General features: G+C 38.4%; 1 protein-coding gene across 1 annotated transcript in view; it reads right to left on the reverse strand.

The window, feature by feature from the left end:
- Ect2l (epithelial cell transforming 2 like) overlaps positions 1 to 15125 on the reverse strand; it is a 73413-nt gene that overhangs the window by 24961 nt on the left and 33327 nt on the right. The window contains exons 5-10 of the mRNA XM_076859685.2: positions 14650 to 14818; positions 13495 to 13636; positions 11118 to 11286; positions 8910 to 9038; positions 2970 to 3062; positions 1102 to 1284 (exon numbers count right to left, since the gene is read on the reverse strand). Coding sequence (XP_076715800.2) covers positions 1102 to 1284; positions 2970 to 3062; positions 8910 to 9038; positions 11118 to 11286; positions 13495 to 13636; positions 14650 to 14818 — 885 coding nt within the window. The remainder of the gene's footprint in view (positions 1 to 1101; positions 1285 to 2969; positions 3063 to 8909; positions 9039 to 11117; positions 11287 to 13494; positions 13637 to 14649; positions 14819 to 15125) is intronic.

Below are 15125 nucleotides of genomic sequence, written 5' to 3' on the forward strand. Positions count from 1 at the left end.
AATGGTTAAGCACCACTGGGTGGGTTCAACTTTTTAAAAAAAAAAAAATTCTATCTTTAAAAATCTACCTTTTGTGCTGGGGATATAGTTCAGTTGGTAGAGTGCTTGCCTCACATGCACAAGGCCCTGGGTTCAATCCTCAGCACCACACACACATAAAAAGTCTATCTTTCCATTTTTCTGTCTGCTCTTTATATGTGTGAAAGAACCAGGGGAAATAATTCCTTCCTGTGATTAATTTCATAAGTACTTAAAAATATTGCTGGACACCTCCCAAAGTACAAGAAAATAAGAGGAAAAGCCCTCTGTTAATGAGAGGCATTTACAAAGAGATGTAAAACGTTTATTGATGGATAAAATACCTGTGTGCATAGGTGTTACTGCTCTTGTGCAGACAGTAGCTATGTAAATAGACATTTAATCAGGGGAGGAAAGGGAAGAAAGGAATACAGCCATAATGACTCCAGTGATGCAGGGCTTTAATCAGATGGAAAGTACTGGGAAAAATTGAAAGAGGTTATAAATGAGGCAGAGGGGAATTTATCTAGATGATGAAAAAGACTTCATTTTAAAGAATGGACTGATCTAGTTGAAGATTCAAAGCTGACACACTAAGTTATTCCCCAAGATTGACTGTGATATTTTGATCATGGGAATGGAGTCTGAATGGGAAAATAAGTTAAGAGATGTCCACCAGGCTCTGCTAATTGGAGCTATCACCAAATTATATCATTTAGATAGATAGGAAATAGAACTTAAACTTTAGAACAATTTATATAATAGGTGCAGTAATGTAAAAGCGGCTTAACTAGGATGTTAAGTGCCAGGTGTTAACTTTTAGAGCAAACTGTTTGGTCTGGCTCAGCAAACAGCAGATTTGGTCTAGGCCAAATTGACAGACACAGGAATTAATAAGATGGTATATTTTAAAAACAGAAACCATGGATATATTTTTTTCTTAGTAGGTATTCATTATTTTGAAATAAAATATAAAAAAGGGGATAAATGTTTTACTGAAGATGTTCAAGAGTTAAATTTTGCTTGTACCATTCCTAATGAACTTCATAATGGACCTGCGTTAGAAGCTGCCAGCGTACTTACCTATCATCCTGCCACTGATGCCCTTCTGCAGCTCCTTGAAGAGAGGTCTTAACTCTCTCCTCACTGATTTCAAGGAATCTTCCAGGAAGTCTGTGAGGTTGGACCACATCTGTAGCTTGGCTTCATTGAAGTAGATGGAAGGAGGAGGCCCACCCTGCTGAGGTCCCAGCCAGTCACTAAGAACTAACATTATTTTTTCCTTTTATTATTGTGGAGTTGAGCTCAGATGAAAAGATTCTACTTCTTGTTTAAAGTATAACAAAGCCCCAATTGTACTAGGTTTATATCCTTCCCCATTAGAAGACCAAGATGTTAAGAGTAAGATTCAAAACTCAAAAGGACATAAAGAATCATTTTAAATGCCTGTCTATTCATCATAGAAAGGTTGATATATTCTACTTGAAATCAAAAATTAAATAGCTTCTGCATGTGCATTGGGAAGCAGAGCAGTCAGCTTAGCAAGAATGTATTGCTTTATCTATTCATCTTAAAAGTGAAAATACTAGAAAATTCCATTCATCATTTTCCATTCCCCAACATGCCATACAAAGCCAACTCTGTATCTTTCTTAAATTAGGGCTCTCTTTTTCTGCAAGTATCTCCAGTGGGTGCTTTAAAAAGTTTTCTTGAGGACTGGGGTTGTAGTTCAGAGGTAGAGCTCTTGCGTCTCATGTGTGAGGCACTGGATTCAATCCTCCACACCGCATAAAAATAAATAAATAAAATAAAGATATTGTGTCCATTTACAACTAAAAGATATTTTAAAAAAGAAAAAGTTTTCTTAAAAAGCAAGACTAGAAGATGCAGGGTATGATAAATCTGCTTTTTCTGTCCTTAATGAAGAGATAATCTTACTTGGGTTGTTTCCCAAAATTTCATTGATAAATGTGAAATTTTTTGTAATAGGTTCTTTTATAAGGAGAATGAGAAAAAGAGAGGGAAAAGGAGGAGAAACCAGAGGAAGGAGAGGCAGAGGACGAGGAAAAGAAGAAAGCCTGTTCCACACTGTAAATGACAATGCCCACGCCCTGCTCTGCCCAGCTAGGCCGATTCCTCTTGCCACGGGGCTGTCATAGGGTGGTGTTGTTATTTGAACTAAAATTAACAAGTAATTTCTGCTTCAAAACTATAAAACAATGTGCTTTTTGTTACCTCCGCACAGAGTCCTTTCCCTTACAAGTTTCCCAATCATGCCAACTTTCCTAGTCTTGAATGGCCCCTGGCATTTGGGGAGTAGAGAAGTAAAGCTCTATATAGTTTCTCCATCATCCCGTGTTAATAGAAAGCAAGGGAGTTTTAAAGGGAAAAATGACTCATGTTACTGTAGCAAAGCAATTTTGTTCTCTTGTTGTTCAGCCAATATTACATTTTGATCTAATGTGTGAAGCTTTAGAATCTAGATGAAAGTTTGCTTTCTAGTATATTTTCTCTTTGTTTCTCTTCTCAGATAATGCTACTGAAATGGGATCTAAATGGGACTCTGTTAACATCTCCTTATAGCTACAGTTTTGTTTTTCCAAAGAAACCCATTCTGATTACATTTTACCAAGAGAAACTATTATTTGTACTTTTTTGTTTTTCTAGATCAGCAGCTATACATCTTGCTTAACTCTTGCTGGTGATAATTTCAACCAAGGTTTTGAAAATGATTTCTTGAAGGAAAATATTTGTAATAAATAATCCCCTCTAAACAAAAGACTCAGTGATATGAAATTACATAATTTGGGGAATGATAGCATTCCTTTAGAGAAGGGATGAAATGCAGATGTTGACATTGGCCACGGCATGATTATCAAGTGTTCTTGTCTTCTAGTGATCCTGGAGTCGGTGTATGTTGTTGGGCATAGTCACCAGTCAAAAGCACTTACTGTGTTGGTAAGAGCCAGTTGCAATCCCAGTGGGGGCAGTAAAGAATGTGCCAGTTAGTTGAGACAGCTGAGAGAGCACTTCTATGCCTGCCTCTGCATAGCCAAAAATACTTGTATTAGTTTACTCACAGGTTTTACCAGGTACTGTTAAATACCACTTAGAAGCACAAAGGGCTCAGCCAAGAAAACTCACTAGGAGTTGTCACCTTCGATTCAAATCCTGCCTTTAAACAGTCCATTAAAACTTTATGTTTAGCTGGGCATGGTAGTGCGCCTGTAATCACAGTGGCTGAAACAGGAGAATTATGAGTTCGAAGCCAGCCTCAGCAATGGCGAGGCACTAAGCAACTCAGTGAGATTCTGTCCCTAAATAAAATACAAAATAGGGCTTTGAAGAGGCTCAGTGGCCAAGTGTCCTGGGTTCAATCCCTGGTACCCTCCCCCAAAAAATAAAACTTTATGTTTCACCCCTTAACACTGAAGCTCAACCCTTTAGTTCATGAAGACTAAACAGTAGAGTGGGGAAAGAGGGCAAGGAGCTGGGCTATTTACAAATTTGGAATTCTCAGCCCAAAGACAGGGAAAAGCTACATATATTTTTTAAAAATAGTCTGACTTAAAGGAGAGTTCTCATTGTAAGAGGATAGACATAATTAAAATACAAATCAATACAGGGACAAAATTTAGTTTCCTCCCTACCTCAATGACACAGCATATAGATCAGATTATTGAATTTAGTGTATAGATTGAATCATTTGGAATAAAATAATATAACGAGTAATGCATTTTAGTCCTTTGTGGACCAAGAGTAAATAACTACTTCAAACTGTTCAATTACTGTTTGGAACAAGATGAGAGAGGTGGAAGTTTAGATGCTTCTGACTTACTGACGCCTAACGTTTCAAGTACAGAATCCAAGCGTGGACCTCCATGCATGGAGTCAACTGACTTCAACAAATATGCTAATGAAATCACTGTGGAGAGAGCAGTCTTTAAAAGGAATGGTACTGGAAAACTTACATATCCATATGTTAAAAAAATTTAAACTCAACCCATGCCTCATAGTCTACTAAAAAATAAATAAATCAAATGGGTCACATACCTAACTGTCAAATTAAAACTATAAATCAAGTCCTACAAATCATAGGGGAAAATCTTTATGACCTATGAGTAAATGAAGAGTTTTTAGATATGATACCAAAGGCATGATTTATAAAATTAAAAATGATAAATTTGATTCATCAAAATTAAGAACTTCTACTCTTCAAATGATACCATTCAGAAAAGGAAAATATTAGTCACAGACAGAAGAAAATAAACAACATTGTTTTTCGAATATGTAAAATATTTGAACAGAAACTTCACCAAGGTAAGTGAATGGTAAATAATTACATGAAAAAATGCTCAGCATCATGAGTCATTAGGAAACTGAAAATTAAAAATACAATGAGATAGGCCAGGCATGGTGGCCCAAGGCCCAAGTGACTCAGGAGGCTGAATCAGAAGGCTTGCAAGTTCAAGGTCAGCCTCAGCAATTTAATGAGGTTCTATGCCACTTAGCAAAACCCTGTCTCAAAATTAAAAACAAAAATGACTGGAGATGTAGCTCAGTGGAAAAGGTTTAACCCCCAATACCCACCCCACAATGCAACAAGATACCACTACACATTTATTTGAATAGTTGAGACAGCTGACCAGATCAAGTACTGGAGCATTGGGCAACTGGAGTTCTCATATACTCCTATTGGAAATGATAAGTGGCATAAGTAAGTAGTTACTCTGGGAGATAGTTTAGCTGTTTTTTAAAAAAGTTAAGCACACACTTATCATGTGACCCAGTCATTCCACTCTTAGATATTTATCCAAGAGAAATGAAAGCATATGTTTACAGCAACTTTAATTCTAAAAGCCAGAAACAAAAAATAACTCAATTTTATATCAAGAGATAAATGAATGTGTCCATCTGTTAATAGATTATGAAGTTACCCACATAATCTGTCATTGTCTATGATTATGGTATATCCATGAAAAGTAATAATTCCTAGGAGTAAAAAGAAATGAGCCATTGATTGCATTCAGTGGATGAACCTAAAATAATTATTCTCACTGAACAAAGTTGGACCAAAAAATATATACTACATGATTCCATTTATAGAATATTCTAAAAGATGTAAGTTAATATTTAGTGAAAAAAAAAGTATATCAGTAGTGGTCTCAGGTTGGGGAGAGGAGAAGCAGGAGAGAAATTGTAAATTGGAAAGGAAATTTTGGGTTGATGAACATGTTCATCTCCTTGACTATTTTATGATCACAGGGCAGGAATACACAAGTCAAAATTTATCTAATCACACACTTTAAGTATATGTGATTTATCATATACCCACTACTCTTCTATGAGCTGTATAAAAATCAGGCACGGTTGTGTACACATATCCACAAATGAGAAGCCAGCGAAGAAGACCTAGAAGAAGAGGTCACTGAGGTGGGAGGGAAACAAGGAGAGCATGGTATTAGAGAAACCCAGAGGAGTGTTTTGAGCAGGCATGTCCATCTACATCAAATGCTTCCAAGAAGTCTAAGCAAAGGGATGAGGAGGAAGGGACCACTGGGATTTGAGTATATGAAAGTCACTTCTAGTCTTCCAAAAAGGCAGAAGTGGGTAAAGAAGAGACAATCAGTGTAGATCAGTAGGTGCCAAAGTGGGGCTGCAGCAACATCTCAGGGGAACCTATTAGAAATAAAAATCCTCCTGATGGGACCAAAAACTCTAGGGTGGAGCCCACTGATGTGTATTTTAACAAACCCTCCAAGTGATTCATATATAGACTGAAGAATCTCTGAGGTGACTATACTTAAAAAATGATGAGGGAAAGTTTGTCTTTTTTAAAGACAGGGAGATGCTAGAAATGCTCCTGATTTTTTAGGGAGTTTATGACAGAGGGAGAATTGAGGCTCTGGGGAAGGATCTGAGTGTGGGATGAAAAGTCTACAGGAGAGTGATAATGAGGTATTGAGTGAGCAGCCGATCTTTGGGCAGGGACCCTTCTTCCGTGGTAAAATATGGGAAGAGTAAGAATGAAGACAAGGGTGGGGAAGGTGGTGGGAAGAAAATTAGGGAGTTTCCAAATGATTCAGCTTTCTTAGGAAAATAAGAGGCAAGGTCAACACAAAGAGATGGGTTATGAAAGACGGCCTGGAGAGAAAGGATGAAATTGTCATCTCAAAGAGTGGGACAATGAATCTACCAAGGAAGTATGGAAAGATTGCTCATCAGTGTTGCTATCGCACTTGATATTTATGTCATCCCAGTAGAGTTGGACTGGTCAGAACAATGCTATTACTTTCCCCAACCATCTTCAGCTGCTTTAATGCAAGTGGGCGAAGTGTATGCCCATGGTTTATTGTAACCAGCATTGGGATTTACCAGGAGAAAGAGGCAAGGAAGTTCCAAATCTTTGCAAGGGTGTGTTGAAATGTGGGATATGCTCATCAAGGAAGGAACCAAGGAGGAAAGAGAGGCAATAGAAGGAAAAAGTGGGAGTGTGTGGACTCGAGGGCTTCAGGAAAAGAATGGCTGAGTGGGAATATTTGAGCACATGATTTAGAAGTGGGACTCAGAGACAATCCCTGCAGTCACAGCTCATGGGGATAATAAGCTCAAGAGTGATGCCAGAAGCCAGGTGTGGTGGGGGCACCTGTGGTCCCAGATGCTCAGGAATCTGAAGCAGGAGGATCACTTGATCCCAAGAGTTTAAGACCAGCTTAAGCAATTTAGCAAGGGGGGGAAAAGTAATACTTAAGATGGTAGGAGGCATATTTTGGGAGACAGATATTTGTGGGTCTTCAATGGTTCATCTAGGAGATATTATATTTGATGAGAATTTTAGGGATGTTGTTAGGGCCCAAAATGTAAGAAATGTATCTTTGGGGTTATCATTAAGCTTAACTTAAGACGATATTTATATTGATAAATCCTCTCTTTGTTCCTCACCTTTCCATATTGTTGCTATTTCTTCTTCTCCAGTTAAAAATTTTGCTCTGTGGGCTGGATCTGGGTTTGATCCCCAGCACCACAAAAATTTGTTTTGTTATCATTATGAAAGTAATATTGTTTTGTTCTAGAATATAGGGACAAACTAATTATTTTTAAAAGTTAAAAAAAGATAAAAACTCAGCTATCATTCTATTTGATTTCTATTAGCATTGTGTACACATTCTTCCAAACCCTTTTCTATCCATACACCATCACCACCCTGTCTACCTCACATGCACAAATGTCTTAAACAGTGGGATCAAACAATCCATGCACTTTGTAACCTATCTTTTAAAAGTTTCTAAAATAGGGAATTTGTAAAGCACATACAGAAATGGATGCTGCTTGCTAATATTTTGGTACATTTCCTCCTAGGTTTTTCTATATATATTTTCTGTATGGTTCACATTGTGTGTGTGTGTGTGTGTGTGTGTGTGTGTGTGTGTGTGTGTGAGAGAGAGAGAGAGAGAGAGAGAGAGATAGAGAGAGATAACTTTACAGAGGTAGTTATTTATGTTATTTATAATTTTTGTACATTATTTTGTACATCTTGGGGCGGGAACGCACTGGGGACTGAACCCAGCCCATCCTTTTTTATCTTTTATTTTGAGACAAGATCTCACCAAGTTGCTTAGGGCCTCATTAAGTTGTTGAGGCTGGTCTTAAACTTGTGATCTTTCTGCCTCAGCCTCCTGAGTTGCCGGGATTACAGATATGCACCACCACACCCAGCACCCAGCACTTTGTTTCATTTTTTACCCCTCTCCATCTTTTTCATTTTTCCTTCCCTTGGCATGTATTAAATAGTCCTGTGAAATTTGAGGATTAAAAAGAGCTTCAAGCTGAGTGTGGTGGTGTACACCTGTAATCCCAGTGGCCTTGGAGGCTAAGGCAAGAGAACTGTAAATTCAAAGCCAGCCTCAGCAACTTAGCGAGGCTCTAAGCAACTCAGTGAAACCCTGTCTCTAAATCAAAATACAAAAAAAGGCTGGGATGTGGCTCAATGGTTGAGTACCCTAGATTCAATCCCCGGTATTAAGAAAAAAAAAAGGTTCAAAACTCACAGTATTTTCAAGAATGACAAATAAGAAGCATTCTGAAAAATTTTAATTTCATGCTCCCTCTCCTCTTCTCTGCTTCATAAATTCCAGACAGGTAGGCCATTTCACTGATCACCAACCATGCTTATTTTTATAAAGCACTTCACTGTTTTTAATATTATCTATTTATTTTTAATTTTTATTATTTAAATATTTATAATTTTTAACATATTTTTTACTTGTATTTGAACACAATACCTTTATTTTATTTATTTATTTATTTTTAGGGGGTGCTGAGGATCAAACCCAGCGCCTTGCACGTGCTAGGTGAGCGCTCTACCACTGAGCCACAGCCCCAGCCCAAAATATTTATATTATTTTGATATTTGCAAGTCCTTATGGTCAGGTAAGTTACTAACTCCTAATTTCTGTGTGAGGAAATAGCCACAAACTTGCCTGTGGCCACACGGCTAACAAAAAGCATGGGCAGACTCAGGTCCAGGACCTTGTTCACCAAAGTCATGCTCATTCAAGGTTCTAAGCACTGAAGGGGCAGTTTTCCTCAGACTGTTGATAATTGTTCCTCTGGTGACCAGGTACTTTCCCCCATATTATGGATACTGATTTTTTGTTTCCAGAATAAATAGAAATGACGCTGCTGAGTCTTACCTGAAGTGACTATTTCTGCAGAGATAGGTTATTCTGATCACTATCCCTAACCCCTTCTTTCCTGGGTATATGGCATATAAAGAAAAATAAGAGTGAAGTGTGACTGAATCATTTGCTCTAAGAGCACTTCACAAATTCACAGAGGAACATCATAAAGTACGTGTGACCACTTCTTTCTAGGGTATGTCAAAAGCTCACCTGATGCTCCAAGAGGCACAAATAAGTCCACATGACCCCCTTCTTCTTTGGTGGCTACAAAGCTGCCTAATTTCTCCCAGAAGTCTCTCACTTCAGGCCTCAGTAAATTTTTAATACCAATTTTATAGCCTGAGGGGGACAAATCAAAATGTCATATTAGTTAGTGAAATTATCATGAACAACAGTGTGAAAACACAGATTCAAAAAGCCAATATCTGCCCATAAGACCAAGATCTCCGGACTTCATGCTGCACCATGTTCAGGCCACTAAGATGCCACTGGACACCCCCATAGCAGAGTGTCCTTCACACTGTGGAACAACTGGACATGGTGCGCTTTGGCTTTGGGCTTTGCAGTTCTGCCTCCACCTTGCAGCGGTGTGAGTCACCAGGCTCACACAGAGTTCACAGGGAATAGCCGGTCAAGTCCGGGGATCTTGCAACCAAGTTCCAAAGTCAAAATACTTCCCACAATTATCAATCAAAACATAAGTAGTTCAGAGCAGATGTACGCTCCCAGAGTCAGCAAACATTAACTGCCACTCTCCTCTGCTTCACTTCCTGGGAAGTGATTCAGGGACTCACTTCACCATTTTGTGGATTTCCTGCCCGCTGGATCTTTGATCATCTTGTTCCCTCCTCCCTCAAACCACAAGGATGGAATATTTGATGACAGTAAATCCTTCTTTGGGTATAGGCAGGGGAGAATCCAAGTTCTATAAGGGAGAAAAGAAACTAGAAGTTTACTTCTAAAACTCATCATTTCTCCCCAGCCCCCAAAAGGGTGACTGTTAGCCTAGCATGGTGGCACATGCTTATAATTCTAGCAACTTAAGAGGTTGAGGCAGGATAATCTCAAGTTTGAGGTCAGCCCCAGGAACTCAATGAGACCCTGCCTCAAAATAAAAACTAAAAAGGGCTAGGTATGTACCTAAGTGATAGAACACCCCTGGGTTCAATCCCAAGTACCACACAAAAATATATATGTAGACATAAATAGATACATAGATATAGGTAGATAAATCGATAGAGACACCAATGGCCAAATATCACTCATCACTCAATATCACAGAAATGCCAGTCAAAAACAATGAGGAAGGGCATTATTCAATAAAAGAAAAGAGCCAGGCGCAGTGACATACACCTATAATCCCAACAGCTTGGGAGGCCGAGGCAGGAGGATTGTGAATTCAAAGCCAGCCTCAGCAAAAGCAAGGCACTAAGCAACTAACTCAGTGAAACCCTGTCTCTAAATAAAAATACAAAACAGGGCTGAGAATTTGGCTTAGTTATCTAATGCCGCTGAGTTCAATCCCTAGTACCCCCCCACACACAACCCTCCCCCCACCCCGAAAAAAATGGAGAGGAAAGAACAAATGAAGGATTTAGAAAAACTGAAACACTTATGTCACGTTGACAAAACAGCTATGGAAAACTAACTATATGGGGATTTCTCCAGAAATTAAAAATAGAACTACCAGGTGTGGTGACACATGCCTGTAATCTCAATGTCTCAAGAAGATAAATTAGAAGGATCATAAATTCAAGATCAGCCTCAGCAATTTAATAAGACCATGTTTCAAAAAATTCAGGGCTGTGGATGCAACTCAGTGGTAAAGTGGCCCTTGGGTTTACTTCCTAGCACCAAAATAAAAATAGAACTACCATGGGAGACCCAACAATCACATCCAAAATAATTATGAGCAAAAACTCAGAGAGATATTTGCAGACCCCTATTCACAGCAGCCAAGATATGGAAGTAACAAATGGATGGACAAACTGATTCGCAAAATGGGGCATAAACATACAATGAAATATTATGCACTTTCAAAAGAAGGAAATCCTGTCACATGCTACAACATGGGATGAATCTTGAGGACATTATGCTAAGTGAAATACATCCGTCACAAAAAGACAAATGTGATTCCACTTGTAGGAGGAATCTAAAGTGCAGTAGAATGACGTTTGCCAGGGATTACGAGAAAGGAAGAGAATTAGTCACAATTGAAATTATTGTTGACTAGACACAGAGTTTGAGTTGAGAACATGAAAAAGTTCTGGACAGCTATTTCGCAACAATGTGAGTATGCTCTTAAGCTAAAATCAACACTTCTTAGCAAGTTGAAAATTAATATTAAAGCTATTCAGTGGACAAACACTGCATAAGTGCAAAGTTGTCTGGCTGTTCTTCACCAATCCCCAGTCCCACCTTGAAGTAAATTGATTTCTCTGCTATCGCCATCACTCAGGATTCCTATGCTCTGTGCCTTCCGCCCCTGCAGGGCTTTCCCTATGAGGTAGAGAAGGCTCTCCAAGGTCATGCCACCGTGTTCACAGACCACAGAAATGACACCTGCCTTCACGCTGTCCACCACCATCTAGAAAACAAACACAGCTACGGGACCAGGGTCTGTTATTTTAGAATGTTTACTAATAGGAGAATTATAATGGATATATAATGTACTGTGACTGCTAAGGAGGTTTTTGTTTTTCGGAAATCATGGAAGGAAGAAGCTAAGTTTCCTTCGTAATTGATTCCCTTTAAAATTATTGTACTCCTTTTCTAATTTCAAGAGGAGAAAATTAAGTATACTTGCATCTTCATCACTCAGAGATACATGTTTTTAACAGTTTAGGTTATTTTCTTTTAGTCTTTTTACCTTTGTACACTCTATGCACAAATATATACATATATATTTTAATTTATATTTAATATTAATATATATTTTAAAATATATTTATGTATTTTATATACTCATATATATTAAAATGTATATAAAATATATAAATATATCATATACATATATAACTTAAAAATGATAAAATCAAGATCATATAATACTGCAATGAACTTCCTGGATTTAAATTTTCCTTTTCACTATGAATTTTTGAATTATCAATATCAGTTTATAAATATTTCCCATTTAAATCAATGTTTAAAAATGCTGTTAATTCAATAGCCAAGCAAACTTTTCACCATGATAAAGTTAATTCATAGTGTCAGACAGGTTGAGAAGTCATTAAAGCTGCTGCCTTTTCCAAAACCTCATACCACGTTCTTGATTCAGTTCAACTGACCAGAGAACTACCATGTGGTTATGTTCCACTTTTTACTTAAACTCCCCAACATTCATAGTCAAATAAACAATTGTGCCATTGTCTTACGTAAAAGAGGACAAACAGGGAAATGGACTTGACCAACTTATTAGTGCACACAGATAAAACAGGCAATATTTTATTAACTACCACAAAGAAATCAAATCTGGAATTATCAGAAATATAGAAAATGTAGAGATTTTTGTGGACTAGGATGATATGGGCATACTTCTGAGATCGTAAGCTATAGGTGGACCTTGAAAACAGGTGGCATTTGGATAGGTGGAAAGGGGTCATCAATGATCCTCTGTGCCAATGGTACGTTTTTTAGCATTAGGGGAACTACTTGTGGCCCACATGCAGATCACAGCTCTGAACTTATTCTCTCATAGACTTGCTGAGCTCACCGGCTGACAAGGATTAGAGCCACTTCCTCCATGCACTAAAGAAGCAATTTCACTTCTTCAAAGCAGCCATTTTGTTACAAATAGGAACTTTCTGGTAAACTTTCTAAATAGGCCAATGAATGTAGCCTGCTGAATGTGATTCTCTTCATCTCTCTGTGTGTATTAATACAAACACATCCATATATACAGATGCTCGCCAACTTACAGAGTTATGCCCCAACAAACCCACTGTAAGTTGAAAACATCTCACATCAAAACTGCATTTCATTTCATACCTCTAACCTACCAAGCATGCCTGTCTAGCAACATAGCACACACAGCACACAGAGCCTGCTGTGATCCCCATCGCAGGGCTGACTGGCAGCTGTGGCTCCCTGCTGCTGCCACCTAGCATTGCCAGACAGGATCATACCACTTATGACCAGCCCCAGAAAAGATCAAGATTCAAAATTCAAAGACTGGTTTCTACTGAATGTCTCTGGCTTTCATGCCATGCACGAGAAAGTCAAAAACTCATTAAGTCAAACTGTGATAAGTCTGAATACAAATGTATACCAAAAAAAAAAAAAGTGTGTCTTCTACATATTCATTTTTTTGTATTCATATTAAAATTAAAAATATATAAGTTTATTATATATAAAGCATATTTTAATTGATTGATACCTTCATGAACTAGATCAAAGAATACGATTTCTCACATTCTTCTTCTGAGAGATGGTGGTTATGTAATATTATTAAAATCTTTGGGAATTCCAGAGAAGATCTTAAATAAGTCTTAATCATCATGCTGTTTTTTTTTGGATTAAGTGCAACAGATTCATTTCAATAAGACTATTCTGAACACCTATTAAATGTAAGTCAGTTTGTCTACTGCTTTTTCAAAGTTAGTTTGATTTATGGTTACCTTTATTGTTTCTGGTTTTAAAAATGTTTGGGGTTTGTAAATTTCCACTTAGATCAGGCAATTTTCCATTTAGGAGATGAATCATTTTCGTACACATCGTGGCCAAACCTTGCTATACACCCTCTATGCAGATGAAGAATGACCATTCAGGAAAGGGCTGGCCTCACAAGAGTCTGTACCTCATACGCGGGAATCCGAGATGATATTATGATGACGTGTAGCTGGGAAGCATAGGAAGAGCTGTCATCATTTTGAGCAACTCCACGCCAGGTTTTCTTTTTTGATAATAAAGGGTATGGATGACTTCCAGAAACATTGTTTCTGCAGAGAAAGAGAAGGGGTGAGTGAAGTTCTGCTCTTCTCTTAGCTTGACTTCGGATAAGTAAGCATCTGTGTCCTCTGAACTTCAGCTGCACTGCATGGGACACCTGGCCTGTGTGTCTCAGATCTCCCTGTGGCTTGGGGGACAGCAGCAGAGCAGAGTCACATCTGTCCTCCTAGGCCTCCTCTCCCCCACACCTGGGATGTTAGAAAGGTCTTGAAACATTATGGCTTTTGTTGGGCCCTTAAAGTTAATGTGATGATACACTTAGGGGTTAAAAATGAGCAATCAAGAAATTTTAAATTTCCTTCTGAGACTTAGGGGTCTTTGAGTCATGTCTCTATTCTCTCCACAGCCACCCCGACCCCAACATTACCCTACGACAAGTGCTTTAAAAGGTGCAGCCTAGTGGAAGGGAGTTAGGTCACTGGGTGTGTGCTTTTGAAGGAAATATTGAGATCCAGCCCCTTACTCTTTCTGCTTCCTAGCCTCCATGAGGCCAGCAGGCCTCCTCTGCCACTCACTGGCCATGATATACTGTGCTGTCCACAGGCCCAATGCAGCACAGCCAAACAACCATGGACTAAACCCTTTGAACCCATGAGCCAAAAAATAAACCTTTCCTCCTCTTAAGTTTATTTATCTTGGGTATTTGTTACAGCAACAGAAAGCTGACTAGTGTGGAACCACATTTAGATATGTTTGTTCCATCAAAAACACGTGTGGGAAAACATTATTTTTACTCAAAAACTTTATACAGAAAATGTACTACATCCACAATATAACCTCTTTGCAAGGTTAAGAATACATCCAATTCAAGGTTTCAGTGTTACACATTTCCCTCTCCAGACAGCATTTTCAAGAATGCTGTTCTGGAAAATGTAATAATTGTTTCCATAGATGGTTAATAGAATATAAACCATATAATTATTGAAGCTCCTTGCAGTTTATCTAAATTATTCTAGAATGGATTATTGGTTATATGGGTAACAGTAGATGGAAATGTGCTTACTGTTTGGGCAAAGCTTCTATTGATGCCAAAACAAGCTGTTTCTCCAAAGCTTCATGTAATCCCACTCGATCCCTCACCGTCTGGGAGAGATGTGGTTGGTATTTGGATTTTAACAATCTGGAGCAGCATGTTCCAGTCACCCAAGGGGGTCGAACTTTGAATAACTCCTCTGGAAAACAAACACCAGCAGGCTCGGCTGTTTACTTCAAGCTTCTTCCAGCCAAGTCGACATAGATAAAGGCATCAATAAAGCTATACCAGGGCCGTATTCCAGATGACAACAATCACAGCCATTTGCAAACACTCTTAGGTTTTCTCATCCTTACAGCACTGTGTCTGTGACTTATCAGTCATTTCAGGTCAAGAAAAAAAGCGCAGAAGATAAGGAACTCTTCTTGTGGAGAGCAGGTCATCAATTTATAGACTTCCCATCCATTTCTGCCCTTTTTCTGGGTTCCAAGCAATTTCCCATTTGT

The sequence above is a fragment of the Callospermophilus lateralis genome, chromosome 6, assembly GCF_048772815.1.
Source record: "Callospermophilus lateralis isolate mCalLat2 chromosome 6, mCalLat2.hap1, whole genome shotgun sequence".
Taxonomy (NCBI): domain Eukaryota; kingdom Metazoa; phylum Chordata; class Mammalia; order Rodentia; family Sciuridae; genus Callospermophilus; species Callospermophilus lateralis.